Below are 16,012 nucleotides of genomic sequence, written 5' to 3'. Positions count from 1 at the left end.
ATTCCAATTTCTTCAAACTTTCAATTTTAGCATGGAACTTCTGCTACTGTACACTAGAAACCGAGAGCAGTAGCAGTGAAGAATCTTCGACTGACATACACCTCGAAGAAACAGAGCATGCAGAAAGAAAGCTGAGTACTCCTATTTTCTGGTCAAACAGTGTGATCGACTGACATTAGCGTCCTTTGCTAGTGATAGTTTACAGTGGATTAGGGGCTCAGCAGTCACCACTCGCCGCCGCCGACACAGACACAGAGAGGAATTACTGCTAAATGCTAACCGTCCCAACGTTTGACAACTCGTCTTATTCAAAATTTTTTGAAATTATTATTTATTTTATTTGTGACGTACTTTATCATATACGGTACTTTAAGCACAACTTTTTATTTTTTATATTTACAATAAAAAATTAAATAAGACGAATAATCAAACGTTGTAATAAAAACTCAAAATCACTTATGTTATGGGACGGAGGGAGTAATATGGCGAATTGGAGCGCGGAAGGAGGAAGCAAAGTATCATCATGCCATCGACGCTCGGAATCGCATTGCGTTCGATCATGAGGATCCGAATTGAAGAGGCCTTAGGAACGAATTGCGAGCACCTCGGATTCGATTTGTACGTGGATCACAAGCAATGGATCGAATGGACATGCATCATATACCTCCCCATCTCACTGAACATTTGCAACTGCGAACACGATGCCCCGCCCCGACGGCGCTTTGATTGCTCTTTCTCTAGTTCAAACTAATACTACTACTACTTGGACATGCATGCTTGTGTACGTCGTCGCTTTTTAATCAGTCCTTTACCCTGATATCCTTTTCGGAGTACTGAAGCCGGCTCATGTCATGATGCCCGCTCCATCGGGCAATCATGGTGACCGATTAGGATAGGAGCAAATGCTGCTGCTCACCCTTTTTTTCTCTCTCTGAATAATGGCCTCTCAAATTCAGTTTTCAATCGATCGCATTCGCCACGGATATGTAAGTACTACTACTATATACTATCATTCAGTAGCCAGCCGTGTCGATGTCTGAACTCTCAAGTCTGAATCAGGGTTCACAGTTCCGACGAAAACCGGTCGAATTTCGTGAAATTTCGATGTTTTGACACGGCTCGGAATTAAGTTTCGATTGGAATTTTAAAGGTTAAACAATAGATTTGATCAAAATTCAGTTGAAATTTATCGAAAACCGATCGAAATTTATCGAAAATCGTGATATTGATGGGGCTCAAAAAATTTAGTGGTAAACTGGTGATGTAAACCGTGGTCTGAACTCGTGGTTGTTTCAGTAGCACGCACGCAACTGGACGCCCTGAAACTGAAACTTAAGAAGACTTCTTCAGTCGCTTCGCTTTGTGGTTGATCATTTTGTTAGCTGCCGCTAGCTAGCGAGCCTCTTAAAAAAAGATTTTACCGATGGTGTTGTTTGGCCGGCCGTTGGGCGAATTCGCCATGTGCCTCGCGGGGGCAGCATCATTGGAGCTGAATTATAACTAGTCTCCACGGCGTGAAGCTCAAAAGAGATACTACCATGTAGCTGCATCATCATTTTTCACGGTGCGTGCTGCTCTTCATTTGCCCAACCGTTAGCTTACAGATGATCAATACTAGAATTAACTCGCCAAATTGAGGTACAGTGCAGAATTACACGACACGATCAGGCTTCAAACTCAGTGATATCCTTTCAGTCCGAAAAGAAAAGAAGAGAAATATAAAGCAACGCCATATGGTTCTGTCAGTGCCCAGAAATACCGGAAAAGCACGATTAAACAATGTTCAAACATGACGCAATACTTACATAAGGGGAATATAATATATACTTACTACTTGATGAAATGCGCCAATAATTTAACAGCCATTCAGCAATTACACCCCCTCCCGATTTTTCACCTTTTGAAAAACTTATTATACATTGGCGCCTTTTCCCTTTATACTAGTGACTTAGTTTTCACCGGGGACAGTAGAGACGACGCCAATTCATTGATGCCATGAAAAATGGTCCATTTCTAAAATAAGTTTTTTTTTTAAAAAAGATATCTGTAAAATAAGTTTTCTAAAAGGACAAAAAAGATGAAAAATCCAGCGCACACACAAGAAAAGAGTTTTGTTCAAATCCAGGAAATTTGGCCCATTTTCATTTCCTTTCAAACGGACCAAATCCCTGGGTTCAAACATCTGGCCCATCCTTGCCGAAGTGCCGGGCTTTGGCCCATAACAAAACGAGGCCTCAAGGAAGAAGTAGCAGTCTAGCACTTGAGGCCCAGCGCGAGCAAAAGCCGCCGCGAAACCGCACTAGCCGAGTCGACGGCAAACCGGCGGCGAGTTGGCTGGCTCTTCCGCTCGATCCCCGTCGCGGCGCCGCCTCGTCTCGCCGTCCTCCTCCGATCCGATGGAGCGCTCCACCCACTCCACCGGCTGGACCTGCCTCCCACCGCCGCCGCCCGAACCCGCTGCTCCAGGTCATCCACTCCCTCGCCTCTCGCTCTCTCTCTCTCTCCCCCTCTCACGCACGCGCTAGGGCATCGCCCCATACTGGATCAATCAAGCCCGCAATGTCGCAAAATCATGAGTTCAGTACGGTCCGAGTTACATTTCTCAATCCTACTAGTTCTAGGAATGGCTGCCTCTCTGGAAGCATCAGGCTAGTGCTGCTTGTGGATATGTTTTACTTACTTATATGGCATGGGCGCGTGGCCATGTTCATCTCCTACTTAAGGAGCTAAGGCCGTCACTTTGCAGTGTTCACCTGTTCAATTTCGGCATTTCTTACTTCTAGTTCTAGGAATGGCTGCTTGTTTCCGGAAGCACCAGCCTGTTGCTACTTGTGGACACGTCTTACTTGCTAATGGCATGTTCATGTTCATGTCCTATTTCATTTAAACCAATCAGTCTGCAGTACTCTGCTGTTCAATTTCAGTATGTTAGGACTCAGGAGCACTTAGAAATTCAGTTTGCACTCTAGAATTCTTTCATATGGAATCTCCAATGTTAGACCAGTACAGGAAGCCTGAAGCAAAGAAGCAGCAGGCTGCTTTTAGCTTATCCTACACTGAGCACATTTTTGGTTACTCTATTTGGGGTTTTGGGCACCGTCCTGCAGGTCGTGGAGTATGCGCAATGAGCACTTCATGGAGGGATAAACAACAGCCAAGCCTCATCAACTTTATTGCTGCATTCTTAGCTGCAAACTCATACCGCCTAAACTTCCTGTCAATATCTCCTGTAAGCACCTCTTCCTGCTTCAACGTCACAGAACTGTTTCTGTAGCGCCTTTCTGTAACCTGAGCAAGTGTTTCCCAGGACTTTATATTCAACAATGGGGAGCTATCTGTTGCATTTATCTTTGAGACAAACTGGGATTGTCAAAATGAAGGTGCTGTCTTTAGCAGGTGCGAGACTCCTATTCCAATCCACCCTAACGACTATGATAATGACTTCAGTTTCGATATGCCTTTTCAGGGTGAATATGCTGAAGAGGCAGTTAAAACATCTATATGTTGTTGTTGCTGTTCCTACAAAAGAGCAAAACGAATCATTTAATCGATCATATCACAAGTATGCACCTATCATAATGTTAATGCCAGAATATTTTAGTTGAGCTATTGATTTTCATGTATTTCTTATTCAAGGTATGGTATGAAGCTTGGCTTTCCTACGTTTGTGCCTGTTACTGATCCGGAGATGGGGTTCGAGAAAATCGTGAAGATAGCTCATGCACTTGGAGGTAAATCTCAAACTTCATTTAGCAATTCTCTCAGTCCTATTCAAATTCTGAATTGTAAGCTGACATTGATCGACACTCCTTTCTTATTCAGTATGCAAGCAGCAAGACATTATCTCAAGACTGAAGAATGAGGTGCTTTCACATGTTTCCAGATACACAGTGCTCTATTTCTTGGTCTATAATTGAAATGGAGCCTAATGATTTCCTGCTTGTCTGTAGCGGGAGCAAGCAGTTCAGTGCACTGATTCCTTTCTACGTGTGCTCACCTCTATTCCTGGTATTGACAATCATGACGCCAATGCGGTATGCACTCAATTATTTTAGCCTTATGTATGACCAGATGGTCTTTTGCTTGCTTGCATAAAAATGTTAATTATAAGTCCGCATACTTAATTGATAGTTCTTTCTTTAGGGAAAATGTATTAGAGACATTGTTTGCATATATAAGTACCATCTTTGTGTACTCATTCTACTAAATCGTTCTAAAGGATAAGCTTAGCATTACTCCACAGCTAATTCAGGGTATAACTGAGCTTAAACACAGTTATTGGACCTTCTCCATGCAAAGTGCTGACCTTTTGGAACTTTTCATGATGGTGAATTGATCGTTTTCTATTCCTGATATATTTATGTACTAATCTGTTAGCATTTATTCCTTTTCTCCTATAGCCTACCCAGTAGATATATATGGTCAATCCTCATGCATAACATGAGATAACATTTTACTGTTCATATAATGCCATGCTGATATTGATGTCACACTTGATTTTCAAGCTTGCCCAAGCTATTGGCTCTATTGAAGCAATTGCAAAAGCATCCAAGAAATTTATTCTAGAAAACACTGACCTTTCCACGGATAAGGCAGAGACAATTGTCAGGTTCTTCAGAGATCCGCAGTACTACTTAAGCCCTAAAATTAACTAGTTACAGGTATGTTCCACCTGCTTGACTTAAGTAGTTCAATTGATTTACTTTAGTTACTATTTTAACACCTTCATTTTTTTCTGATAAAATAAAACTGTCAATGTATCACTTCTCTTTATTGCTGTGTGAATTGTTTTTGGGGCAAGTACAGAAACTGATTCATGGTGATAGACTGATAGTGTATATCCACCTCGAAACTTCTTCAATTTTACTTATATGTTATATTTTCATTTGTTTTGTGATGTAAATTCCTACGGTCTGGCTCACACCGTACCACATTTACCAGAGGAAAGTCACATGCACAACTGAGGGAAGATTATATGATTCAGTTTGTTCAATTGTGTGTTTTGGAGTGTTCCCTTTCAATAATATAAGAATCTTATGATTTGCATGCTTAATTGGCATGTTTAGATATAGGTGGGCTTTATAGTTGAAAGTCAGGAAAAGAGGTAACATTGTTATGACTAAATCCTAAGTAGTCTTCAGTGGTGGATATCATCAGCCTTTCACTTGCAAGCTCATAAAGAAATACATTGTAGTTCTTGTTAGCTGAACACTTTCCTTTTCCCTTGGATACTAGGGCTTAATGTCTCGATGCTGCCTCCATGTATTCTTGTTTGTCAGTTTTACAATTCCATGTACTGAGATCGTTTCTTGATTTGGCAGGCAGAAGGTGATTGTGAACCTGAGCTATGGACTGAATCAACTGGGCGGACTGACTGCCTGCGGAAGCCTGTGCACAGCTTCTTTATCCTTGTGGTTGCTATATTGTTACGTAGTATTTTTAGACCATTAATACTCTGTGTCAGAGAGAATCCTGATGCTTCTGCTTAGTTGTGAGTTGCGACTCCTCAAAGGCTCCTGATTGCGTTGGGTCAGCAGGCAGTCTTTTGATCTTAACTAGATGGAAAAAGAGAAACAAAGTCTACTTATATAGCAATCACTGTTAAATGTCCTGCTAAATTGATTGTCCCAAATCAAGCGCAATGCTAGCTATGTTTACTTCCCAGATACTTTACTCGTGTACTTTTGTTTAGCTTTGCCATTTCTTTCTTCTTTTAAAGATGGCTATGCTTTATTTGTTCATTGCTGTTTCCTTTTGCGCGCCGACTAAATATCCATATTCACTTCTATTAGACTCTAGACTCTCTGCGTTTTAGTGTTGAATGTACTAGAAAAAAAAACTAGAGATGGTCTGGTTATGTCTGATGCCTTTTTGTCTATGTGAAAGCTAGATAAACCAGACCCCACATTATAGACTGTTGGATGTTCTTTCCGAGCCTTCCACTGTTTGAATTTTGAAGGTATGCATTGACATTTACAAACTAGTAACTCTACATTTATAGGCCACATCTAGGCAATAATGATCTGGTTCTTCTACTATATATTAACCTTTAGTATGCTTTGTAACACCTTGAATTTTGATAGATACTCTTTTTACTTGACATTTGTTGACATTTCATGGTTTCCAATATATGATTTAGTCACCAATATTTAAAATTTTATATTAGTGTGAAACAAAAATTTTTAGTATCATTGATTTAAGGAAATACTTTTGCAATCGATCGATCGCCGAACTAATCACCATAGCTTTCTCTTTTCCTTTTCCTGATGAGAACAAATACTATGATTACTGGCTACCACATTAGAAATAGAAAATGGCTGGGCAATCAAAAGAAATTCCGGTTGATCTATGGGAGATCATATGTCGAAAAGTTCAGGTTCGATTCTTTAAGCCTATAGACATGATGCAACTTATAACTCATTTTTCCTACCATCAACTGATTATATATGTCCTATCGCACAACTTCAAACACATAGGAAAATAAATATTCGCTTTGTTTTGGATTGCCTAAGGTTGATAAAGTGATAATAGGATAAATTCTGCACTTAGTGATGTCAACTTCACTTTGCCTTTCTTATATTTTCTCTCGCCCAAAGTACTTTTTATAAGTCTAAAAGTTAAAAGAGAATAGGAGAGCATGTATATAGGAAAACACTCTAGAAGAAAGTATTAGCTCATGAACTATCAACAGTATGAGTAGAAAGGATTCTCTCAATAAAGTATGAAATAGAAATGAGAGGAGATTTTACTGAAGAATTTCTGGGAGATCAAGCAATGTAATTAGAAGCATGCATAATGCCCCAGTACTTTATAAGGCATAATTCCTCGTCTAATGGTGGCCGTGGATCTTTCATGTTGCAACATTCCCTCTTGCATCCTGGAAGTTGACTTCTGTTAAGCCTTGATGTAGACTTCTTATTACTGTGAGTAATATTTTGCCTGTTGTATCCACTATTCAGTGGTTTGGCCAAAGGTAATATTTTTCCTGTTTTATTCAGTGATTTGGCTCTGGTGGGAGCTGATTCAGGCGGCATCTGCAATCAGCAATTTGCTTGCAAGGAATTGCAATCACAAGAATTCCTTGTGTATCGGTAATCGCATTATACTACATCACTACAGGCATATATCAATTTATCATATTGTCACTGCCCTTGTGTTTCATCCTTTTAGCAGCAGAAATGGACTGGAATGAGAATACTGATGAATAAGAACTTGATTAACCATGGACAGAATAGAGAACATTTAAAGAAGAATATATCTTTTCCTGTGGTCATATCTTCCTTAATTATATGTTTTAGTAATGACAAATCCAATATCTTCTCCATGGCCTTTTTAGAATATTTTTCTGACTTCACAGAAAACTTAACTCTTCACAGGAACATGTGCAATAAAGAAAATTAATGATGTGCGTAGGGAGGAATATGCAGGCTTATAGTACTAGGGCACAACAAAATCATAGTCTATAATTTCCAGTGTGAGAAAAAGTGAGATCAGGTGGCTAATGTCCCATCCTCATTCTTGCTCACTGTAGACTCAAACCTCTGGTGCTAAGAGAGACAAGAATGACATATAAATCACATATTCTGGCTTGGGCTGCCCCCCACATTACCTGTACCAATCATTAGAAAATAAAAAGGAGAACAGAATATGATCCTTCCTGTGTGTAGTGGGCTAACACATGGAAAAACCAGATGTGAACCTTTTTTTCTCTGAAAGAAGATATGCAGACCTTTTGCATCATTCTGCTACCGAATTACCAAAATTTCATTCAAGGTCAGTTTTTATTTGACTTTTGGTTCATCTTTAATCTTTATTGTTGAGGATGGATCAACTCAGCTCCATTCCTGAGGCATATTGGTAAAGTTGTCCACCTTTCTTGGCAAGCAAATCTAGGGTAAGATAAAGCTAGCTCATCAAAGGTAAAAAAAAAGGCTGTAGTTGTCCTATTGGTTTAGTAACATTCGCATAGTCAACAGTGTAAACAGGATAAATTTCACTAGAATTATTGCATCAAGGTTGAGACAATTTCCAGTCTAAAAGAAAATTAAAACTTGTGTTGCATAAAGTCAACAACAGCTAAATGTTATGGCAAACTACTGTCTAGTTTGATATGACCCTTTAACTAATTGAATGGCTACAGTTAACAGTTGACGTAATTGTAGCAACAATATGTCATGTTTCTGTTGCAAGCATCTGTACCTTCATGAAGATTGCACCACGTTTATGAGGCAATCTGCAAGTGTAATTGCAGTTATGTCTGATTTGGTTCCCATATCCATGTTGATTTGGTGTCGACACTTGATAGATATTTCTACCAATGTAATCATCCTTTCTGGACTCTTCACTATATCTTGATGGTATGCCAAAACAAGTTGTGGCATACAATTCCTTTTGCTTTGCTTTCTCCTAAAATTAATGCAAGGCGCACAGTTCTTTTGCACATTCCAGGAAAAAAAAATTCTTTCTGCTTTGTCATCTGCATAAAAAAACTTGAAATACCAAAATCAGAATTTGTACTCCGTCCTTTTGAAATTGTACTTCCAGCAAGAACATCTGAAGTTCCATCTAGCAGTAACTGGTAAGTTGATGTGAAAAGAAAGCTCAATGACTGGACAATTTGTTCCGTTATGCTTATTCCTTGCCATTTTATTTAAAGTTTTCCCATATGGAGTTGCAACAATTTGTGGGCAGAATGCAGTGGGCATTAGTACTCCATCCTACAAGCGGATATATGCTTGGCAGACAAAAAATAAGGGAAAAAAGGGACATGAAACAGCATTTATGTATTATATGGTTCCTCCTTGGCCTTAGTTTGCTTGCATGATATGTTTAGGCATCACTTTCATCGTCACCGTCACTGTCACTGTGTGTGTATCTCTGTGTGCAAGGCTGTAAGCATTGTACAGGATTCTTCACTCTAGAGCAAAGGGCTTCAATCTTTTTTACCCTACCATCCCTTGAGTATTCCAGACTCCAGATGCTCCTCCTATGACAGCTTTGCTGCGGAAAACCGCACTGTCCTGAGATGCAGATTCAAAGGAGTGTCCAACACACACACACACATATAATATTCCCTCTTCAGATAACCTTCACTATAAATACATGCCAACTGGGGCTGTGCTCTTCATACCCTTCCATACGTTCGGACGTTCAGTGCACATCATACAGAAATAGTAGTATAGTACTATAGCTGAGTAGCATCAGTACAGACTTGCTGCAGAAAACATCATGAGTTACTATGGAAGCAGTTCTTCTGGTAATCTGTCTACTCCATTATACATTTTTTTCTCGAAAACTTATTTGCCCATTATAATAATCTATATAGCTGCAAAAGAACAATTCTGAGCACGATTTAAATGGTGATTCAGGTGGACGGGGCGGTCAGAGAGTTGAGTACGGGAGGACCTATGTGGTGAGGCCAAAGGGAAGGCACCAAGCCACCATTGTGTGGCTTCATGGCCTAGGTGACAATGGTGCAAGGTACTAGCTGTATGCTGCTGGTTTGATATAGTCTTGCCTGTTCCACAAACTTTTCTTGCTTACTCAGATGCTCCCCTTTCAAGCAATACTATCTTCTTCAAATTTAATAGAAGTGCAAATACACTACACTTTTCAACCAATGGTTTATGGTTTATGGGACTAGATCATGGCAATGTAGATGCAACGCTTTAATCATTCCCTTTGCATCTTTCTGCCAGAAATGACTGAAGTGTTGTCCTTTCTGTGTCCGTGCATGCATATATTCCTAGTATTGCTTTACTCAAAAGTACTACCTCCGTCCCAAAATAAGTGCAGCCGTGGATATCCGTGCCCAACATTTGACCGTCCGTCTTATTTAAAAATATTTAGTCACACATAAAGTACTATTCATGTTTTATCATCTAATAGCAAGTAAAATACTAATCATAAAAATTTTCAAATAAGACGAACGGTGAAACGTTGAACGTGAATAGTGCAAAACTGCACTTATTTTGGGACGGAGGGAGTAAATGTTTCTCTTGTCCTTCTGCACACCTGACAACCTTCTGCGCCACCAAGGACATAGATAATGCATCTCACTTTCCATTCAGAAATGGAGAGGAATGTCAAATACTTCTAATTGATGTGGGCTAATGGCATATTAAAATTGCATAAATGTAAGGTAGCTTATGAAAGATTCCTAATTTCCTATTCCATGTCTGCACAAAGCATCTAAAGAACAGCATAATTTATGATAAGCCACTAAATTAGAGTATCTTGGCTCCATTAAATAGAGTTTTTAATGGTCAGTATCAACTCCGGGAGCAAAGAAGGTAAAAAGTAAGCTTGGCCGCCTTTCAGTTTGGTATGATGCATGTGTCACAATTTCTTTTAAGAGTTCAGTACACATTTGCCAAGTTAAGCTCTGCGGCAGATGTTCATTTCCTGTTCTTTTTCATTCATTTCCCTATTGTCTCCAGTAACTAAAAAGATCAGCAACTCAGCTACTTACATGTTACGTTTTTTGTTGATAAGATAATTGTTTATTCTCTGAAGATAAGCTAAGAAATTCAGGCTAGTTGCTCTACTTGCTGTAAAAATTCTGTCCAGTACTGTAAATGTTCTCTCTTTAGTCTGATCTGATGGATTCCAATTTGTAGTTCCAGATGTTCTTATATCTTCACTGATACTTTAGACGACGCCTGTTGTTTATACATATATGATGTGTTAATCATAAGTTCTCAGAGAATATGAAACAGAATACCTATACTAGTTGCATCCACAATGCTTTTCTGCACTGATCCGTTTCCTTTTCTCTGTTTTGTTCATTCTGTTTTCAGCTGGTCCCAACTCCTGGATTCTCTTTCATTGCCAAATGTAAGTGTCGATGCTTGTACTTCAGACACACATACACAGATGATAGATACATACACACACCTTTCCTTATTCCCCTATTAACACACACCGGTCTCTCTCCACCGGTCTATCTCCAGATCAGTGTAGCTTATCATGTTCAGTAGCAACTAGCAGTCTATTTTTGTTGCACCATGGTTTATTCACCTTGAAGCTTATGATGGTGTAGATCAAGTGGATTTGCCCCACCGCAGCAACCCAGCCTGTCACAGCATTTGGTGGATTCCCTTGCACTGCATGTAAGCTTCTTCTTCTCCATTGGAACTTGGCAGAATACCCTGTATTCAGGACTACTATGCTACCATCTCTCTGAAGTTTGAAAACTTAGGGGTACTGCCATTTCTCTCTGACTTATTAGCTTTTGTATGGAACTGAAATAGGGTTTGATGTGGAGGATACTTCAGTGGATGGCTGTGACGACATTGAAGGACTGGATGCTTCAGCTGCGCACATTGCAAACCTGCTGTCGTCAGAGCCGCCTGATGGTACTAGTTCCAGGACCACATCAATGTAACATATATTATGGTCTTACCAGATTCTTTTTCTTTTAATTTTTCAAAGTGATCCTTATTAGTGGCACCGGTAAATGCATATGTTAATTAGGTGATCAAACGCGAGCCAGTATATATACAAAACTAGCACTAACTATGATATGTTCTTCAGATGTATGCTGGTGACCACTCACTCCTGTGACACTCATTCCACTGATTTCCACACTTTGCGAGTGCAGTGAAGCTTAGGATTGGTGGTTTCAGCATGGGTGCTGCTGCTTCCCTCTACTCAGCTGCGTGCTATGCTCATGGCAAATTCACAAGTGGCATCCCCTACCCAATCACACTTAGCGCGGTCATCAGCTTGAGTGGATGGCTCCCTTGCTCCAGGTGCCAGTTTGCCATCCTAGGCAGAAATTAATCTGTCAAACACTTGCTACTTACTAGTGTCACTTGTTCCTGAATCCTAGTGTTGCTAATGCACTGTAATTTTAGGACCCTGAGGGGCAAGATGGAGAGCTCACACATAGCTGCAAGAAGAGCTGCCTCCTTGCCTATCTTACTTAGCCATGGAAGAGGTAACAAAGCTGTCGATTCATGTAGCCTTCCCTCCAGAAACAGTATAACTAGTCATTACCAGTCAATGCATCATGCGTCAGTCTGTTCTCAATTCTGTGTGTTGTTGCAGCGGATGAGGTTGTATCCTACAGGAATGCTGAGAGGTCATCTGACACTCTGCGATCCTCGGGGTTCTTATATCTGCATTTCAAATCCTACAATGGGTACATATTCATGCATTTGCACAGCAGAGTACAAAACAGAATTCTTTTAGCAAAGATTGACAAAGTTTCTTATGATGCAGGCTAGGCCACTATACCATCCCTGAAGAGATGGACGACGTTGGCAAGTGGCTCAGCTCAAGGCTTGGCCTCGACAGATCCCGCTAAGGACTAGTTCGGTTAATCCCACTCACAAGGGGATTGAGGAGAATTTGGAGATGAATAATTTCACACCTATTGAGGTGTGGAATTAATCCCCCTCAATCTCTCCCATACGGGGATTAACCGAATAAAGCTTTATGGAAGTAAACTTGTGCACTACACAGTCGCAACTGTACGTGGAATGGAATGGTGTTAACTATGTGGAGGCCAAGGCTTGATTGTGCTCTGTTACTTATTAAGGATTTTGAGCATATGTCACCAAGTGCCAATAATGCAGTTGAGGCTCCTTTCCTTGCAATCATTTTTGTTTGTCTGTTTTTTTTTTTTTTTCTAAAGAAGGCAAGGCAGCTGCCTTGTATATTATGTACAAGTGTCCTTGCAATCATGTTTATATATATATTCTTACATACTACTAAAGCCGAACAAACTTTTGCATGATTTAAAAACCTCATACTAGAGAAGAATTAATGTATAGATACCCCTCGATACTGAAACCTGGTTGTGTTTACAGTTGCGTTTTTTTTGGCAGAAAGTGATCACTGCCTGGAGGACGGTAAATCATCATGATCTGAAAGTTGTTGTCAGTTTGTCACTGAACAAAAGAGCATATCGTCAGAGTTTCAGTTTGAACAGGTTATGACAAGTTTAACACATTGTAATTAAGTTTACAGTTTCTATTGGTAAACTATATTAAAGAAGTTAAAGGGCGAAAAACTTACAAAATATCTTGGGCGTTTGTTTGGATCAGAGTTCCAGGTTTCCCCAGGTAGCGTGATGTTTTCCGTAGTTGTTTCTTCATGTGTCAGGCCGTCAGTAGCACTCTTATCATCTGGATCTGGTTTGTTGCTTGATTCACCTGTTTTGTATAAAATAGGTCAGATAAAAAACACAGGCAAGACAAAACCATTGACACGGGTGAAGAGCAAAATGAGATTCTTCAGGGCCTCCAAACGAATTGAGCGCACACTTCTGATCTGAAAGACAAGGAAATAACAGTTTAGAAGAACACTCACTATTTTTTACTCCGAAGCTGTTTCTGCACTCTTGGCACTTGCATTTTGCAGTGCACCCCACACTGTTCTGCAAGAGGGAAATAAAAGGCAGCCATCTAATCATAATACTAATAAATATAGGTTTTATGTAAAAAACGAAGTACTAGTATATACACACCTTGAAGCATTCACAGTAGAGTTTGCTGCACTTGGACTTCCTGCAGCTGCACCCTTTGGCATGCTTCCGTTGTTCATTGCCCTGAAATTTTACTGAATATGCGTGAGTTCTCAAGCCACTTAAAACCATGCATCATCAAAATTAATTAATTAGCTAGACTAGAATAGCATGGAATCAGTTAAGTTTGGTGCTCCGATAAGAAATTAGAAACAGGTATATTACCGGCATTGCATCGGAGGTGTTTTTTGGGTCTGAAATAGCACTAGTAGAGCTCTGGGGATCAGCTGCCGTTGCATCTTGAACACTAACAATAATCCTGGGATCAAATGCATTCGGGTTTTTCATCTGGATCATGTCGGAAATCTCCTCTATCGCATCCTCGTAATATTTAATGTTGTAGCAGCCAGAACAATTGCAGTTGTCTGAACAAAAGTAACGCGAGCGGAAACACCGCCAATATCTGCAGATAAATTAGGCACGGCAAAATAAGAAGTAGACGGTGAGCAGTAAGAGCAATTAGCTAGTTAACTAACTAACGTCACAATAGACGGTAATGTATGTACTTACAGCTGGGTGCAGCTGGACTGGACGCAGCTGCATTTTGGCCGCTCCTGATTGTTTGCCATGCTTAATTAGAGCAGAGATAGATTAATTAGCCTGTGCAAAGCTAGCAACCACAAGTACAATGTTGAGAGGATGATAGTATGTCCATATACTAACTACAATATGGGACAGGGATATATCTATATCTGCAGAGAGGGTAACGTATCCTCGAGAGTTTGATAGTTTCTCTATCTGAAAACTAAAGTTGCTATGTTCTGTTCTATGGAGGTGCATGGACTGATGCATATATCCTCTTTAATGCAAACTAAGAATTGATCATTGATGAATATAAAAAAGTTGCAACGACAGCCATGTATGGATTAATCGGACAGGAGATGACACTAGCTAGTGCCTACATATTGCCCACAACAATATAATCCAAGTAATTAATCTGGAATCAATCTACGTAGTACATGCAAGGCGGAGATGAGCAAGAGAAGAACACCTGAATCAAAGAAGAAGAATCGATGAGACAAATCTATTTAGGCAAGGCGATCCTCGCGCTCACGGTCGAATCAGGCTGATCGTTCGCCGGGATGAGGAGGAAGAAGAAGAGACGATTTTTCATTATACTAGTTGTACTCTAAACCTTCGGGATGGCTGAGTTGTTTCACGTTTGAAACGAAATTCAGGTGGTCTCCAGGTACATCTCTATCTCTATGTCTACTACTTAAAAAGATGTTTTCGCCGTCCGTCAAAATAAAATAAAGGGTGAAAAAAAAAGGAAAAAAATGAATCCGATTCTACGTGATGCGGAAGAAAAAAAACAGTCCGTCCGTGAAAATAAAAAGAAAAGGCGAAAAAAAAGTTACGTGAACAGGAACTCCCGTCCGTGAAAATCTCCACCTTCAACCACTCAAAAGAGTCCGACTCAAAAAAACGAGAAAAAAAACTTCTGTCGTCGGTAAAAAGGATAAAAAAAATCTCGCTAGTAAAAAAAAAAGTCCGACTACCGTAATTCCCATAAAAAAGGGGAAAAAACTTATCCGTACAAAAAAAATCCGAGTCCTGTAAAAAAGAAAAAAAAAACTCTCACGTCCGACTCCGGTACTCCCGTAAAGAAAAGGAAAAAAACCCATCGGTAAAAAAATTCCGACTGCTGAAGAAAAGGGAAAAAAATATCGCCGGTAAAGAAAACGAAAAAAAAAGTCCGACTCCCTAAAAAGGAAAAAAAAACTTTTCATGTCCGATTCCCATAAATAAAGAAAAAAACGACTCATCCGTAAAAAAAAAATAGGTCTGACTTCCATAAAAAAAGGAAAAAAAAGTCTGTCTTGTCCCAAAAAAAAAAGAAAAAAAAAGTACGACTCAAAATGGAGGAAAAAAACTGTAGTTTATAAAAAATCCCCTTTATAAAAGAAACCGATTCAAACAAACCACCCGACTAAACCAAAGAAAAAAGCATCATTTAAAAAAAAAGGTTCAAAAGAATATCCGACTCAACGCGAAATAAAAAACCACTCTGAAATAAACTGTCAAATAAAAATTGTTATAAAAAAGGATCCAAAAAACCATCTGACTCCACACGAGAAAAAACCGCCATATATAAAATAGACGGCTCCGAATAAACCGACCCAACGTGAGAAAAAACCTGCGTTTATAAAAATTTCCGGTTCAGTACTGTGCAATGCGAAAAATTGTTTGATTTCAAAAAAAAAAATCTGATTTCATGAAAAATATTCGTATCATTTGTATCGTCCATCGTCTTGGTAGTTTTGGGTTTTCCAAAGCGTCATCGAATGTTCAGACGTGCGGATCTAAAAGAAGTCTTGCTTGGGCTTGGTTTTCTTGGAACGAGATCAAATTGATCGAGGCTTTGGGTTGGATAGGATCCTCCATTTTTCCATCTCCTACATGGCTCGTGTTCCACGATTATATTCTCCTGTATTGGAGACCCTGCATATCTATGCATGTAATTATCAGACTAATAGATAA

At 39.6% G+C, this 16,012-nt stretch overlaps 2 protein-coding genes across 9 annotated transcripts; one reads left to right on the top strand and one right to left on the bottom strand.

The window, feature by feature from the left end:
- Positions 1 to 2,288: 2,288 nt before the first annotated feature.
- Positions 2,289 to 12,980, top strand: LOC127773531 (uncharacterized). Of its 7 annotated transcripts, none has more exons than XR_008017574.1 (11): positions 2,289 to 2,466; positions 3,108 to 3,229; positions 3,308 to 3,396; positions 3,467 to 3,562; positions 3,637 to 3,731; positions 3,823 to 3,863; positions 3,951 to 4,034; positions 4,506 to 4,661; positions 5,322 to 6,923; positions 6,999 to 7,091; positions 9,369 to 9,410. XR_008017574.1 is itself a non-coding variant. In XM_052299629.1 (10 exons), exons 2-10 carry the CDS (start codon positions 9,229 to 9,231, stop codon positions 12,308 to 12,310), a joined length of 765 nt encoding a protein of 254 aa, XP_052155589.1. In that variant the 5' UTR covers positions 5,323 to 5,959; positions 6,999 to 9,228; the 3' UTR covers positions 12,311 to 12,721. The 7 variants fall into 7 exon arrangements, 4 of the variants coding, with proteins under 4 accessions (XP_052155589.1, XP_052155586.1, XP_052155587.1 ...); XR_008017572.1 differs by lacking the exons at positions 2,289 to 2,466; positions 3,108 to 3,229; positions 3,308 to 3,396; ... (3 more) ...; positions 3,951 to 4,034; positions 4,506 to 4,661 and adding exons at positions 10,800 to 10,836; positions 11,042 to 11,111; positions 11,253 to 11,357; ... (3 more) ...; positions 12,226 to 12,580; positions 12,834 to 12,980 and having other exon boundaries at positions 5,323 to 6,923; positions 6,999 to 9,256; positions 9,369 to 9,480; XR_008017573.1 differs by lacking the exon at positions 9,369 to 9,410 and having other exon boundaries at positions 6,999 to 7,918.
- Positions 12,809 to 14,874, bottom strand: LOC127773532 (protein tesmin/TSO1-like CXC 3). 2 transcript variants are annotated; one of them, XM_052299632.1, is made up of 7 exons: positions 14,523 to 14,874; positions 14,042 to 14,101; positions 13,697 to 13,934; positions 13,475 to 13,555; positions 13,318 to 13,384; positions 13,024 to 13,160; positions 12,809 to 12,896 (listed from the first exon to the last, which is right to left on the bottom strand). In XM_052299632.1, exons 2-7 carry the CDS (start codon positions 14,098 to 14,100, stop codon positions 12,894 to 12,896), a joined length of 585 nt encoding a protein of 194 aa, XP_052155592.1. In that variant the 5' UTR covers position 14,101; positions 14,523 to 14,874; the 3' UTR covers positions 12,809 to 12,893. The 2 variants fall into 2 exon arrangements, with proteins under 2 accessions (XP_052155592.1, XP_052155591.1); XM_052299631.1 differs by lacking the exon at positions 12,809 to 12,896 and having other exon boundaries at positions 12,973 to 13,160.
- Positions 14,875 to 16,012: the final 1,138 nt, after the last annotated feature.

The sequence above is a fragment of the Oryza glaberrima genome, chromosome 5, assembly GCF_000147395.1.
Source record: "Oryza glaberrima chromosome 5, OglaRS2, whole genome shotgun sequence".
NCBI lineage: Eukaryota > Viridiplantae > Streptophyta > Magnoliopsida > Poales > Poaceae > Oryza > Oryza glaberrima.
The sequence above is the reverse complement of the archived record's forward strand: the minus strand, read 5'-3'. Positions and strand labels throughout refer to the sequence as shown.

Coding starts and splice junctions, on each gene's coding strand:
- LOC127773532 (XM_052299631.1), bottom strand. CDS start 14,100: ATGGCAAACAATCAGGAGCGGCCAAAATGCAGCTGCGTCCAGTCCAGC. Junction 13,935..14,041: donor CAGTCCAGCTGCACCCAGCT/GTAAGTACATAC, acceptor ATTTATCTGCAG/ATATTGGCGGTGTTTCCGCT. Junction 13,556..13,696: donor ACACCTCCGATGCAATGCCG/GTAATATACCTG, acceptor GTAAAATTTCAG/GGCAATGAACAACGGAAGCA.
- LOC127773531 (XM_052299629.1), top strand. CDS start 9,229: ATGAGTTACTATGGAAGCAGTTCTTCTG. Junction 9,257..9,368: donor CTATGGAAGCAGTTCTTCTG/GTAATCTGTCTA, acceptor ATGGTGATTCAG/GTGGACGGGGCGGTCAGAGA. Junction 9,481..10,799: donor CTAGGTGACAATGGTGCAAG/GTACTAGCTGTA, acceptor TTCTGTTTTCAG/CTGGTCCCAACTCCTGGATT.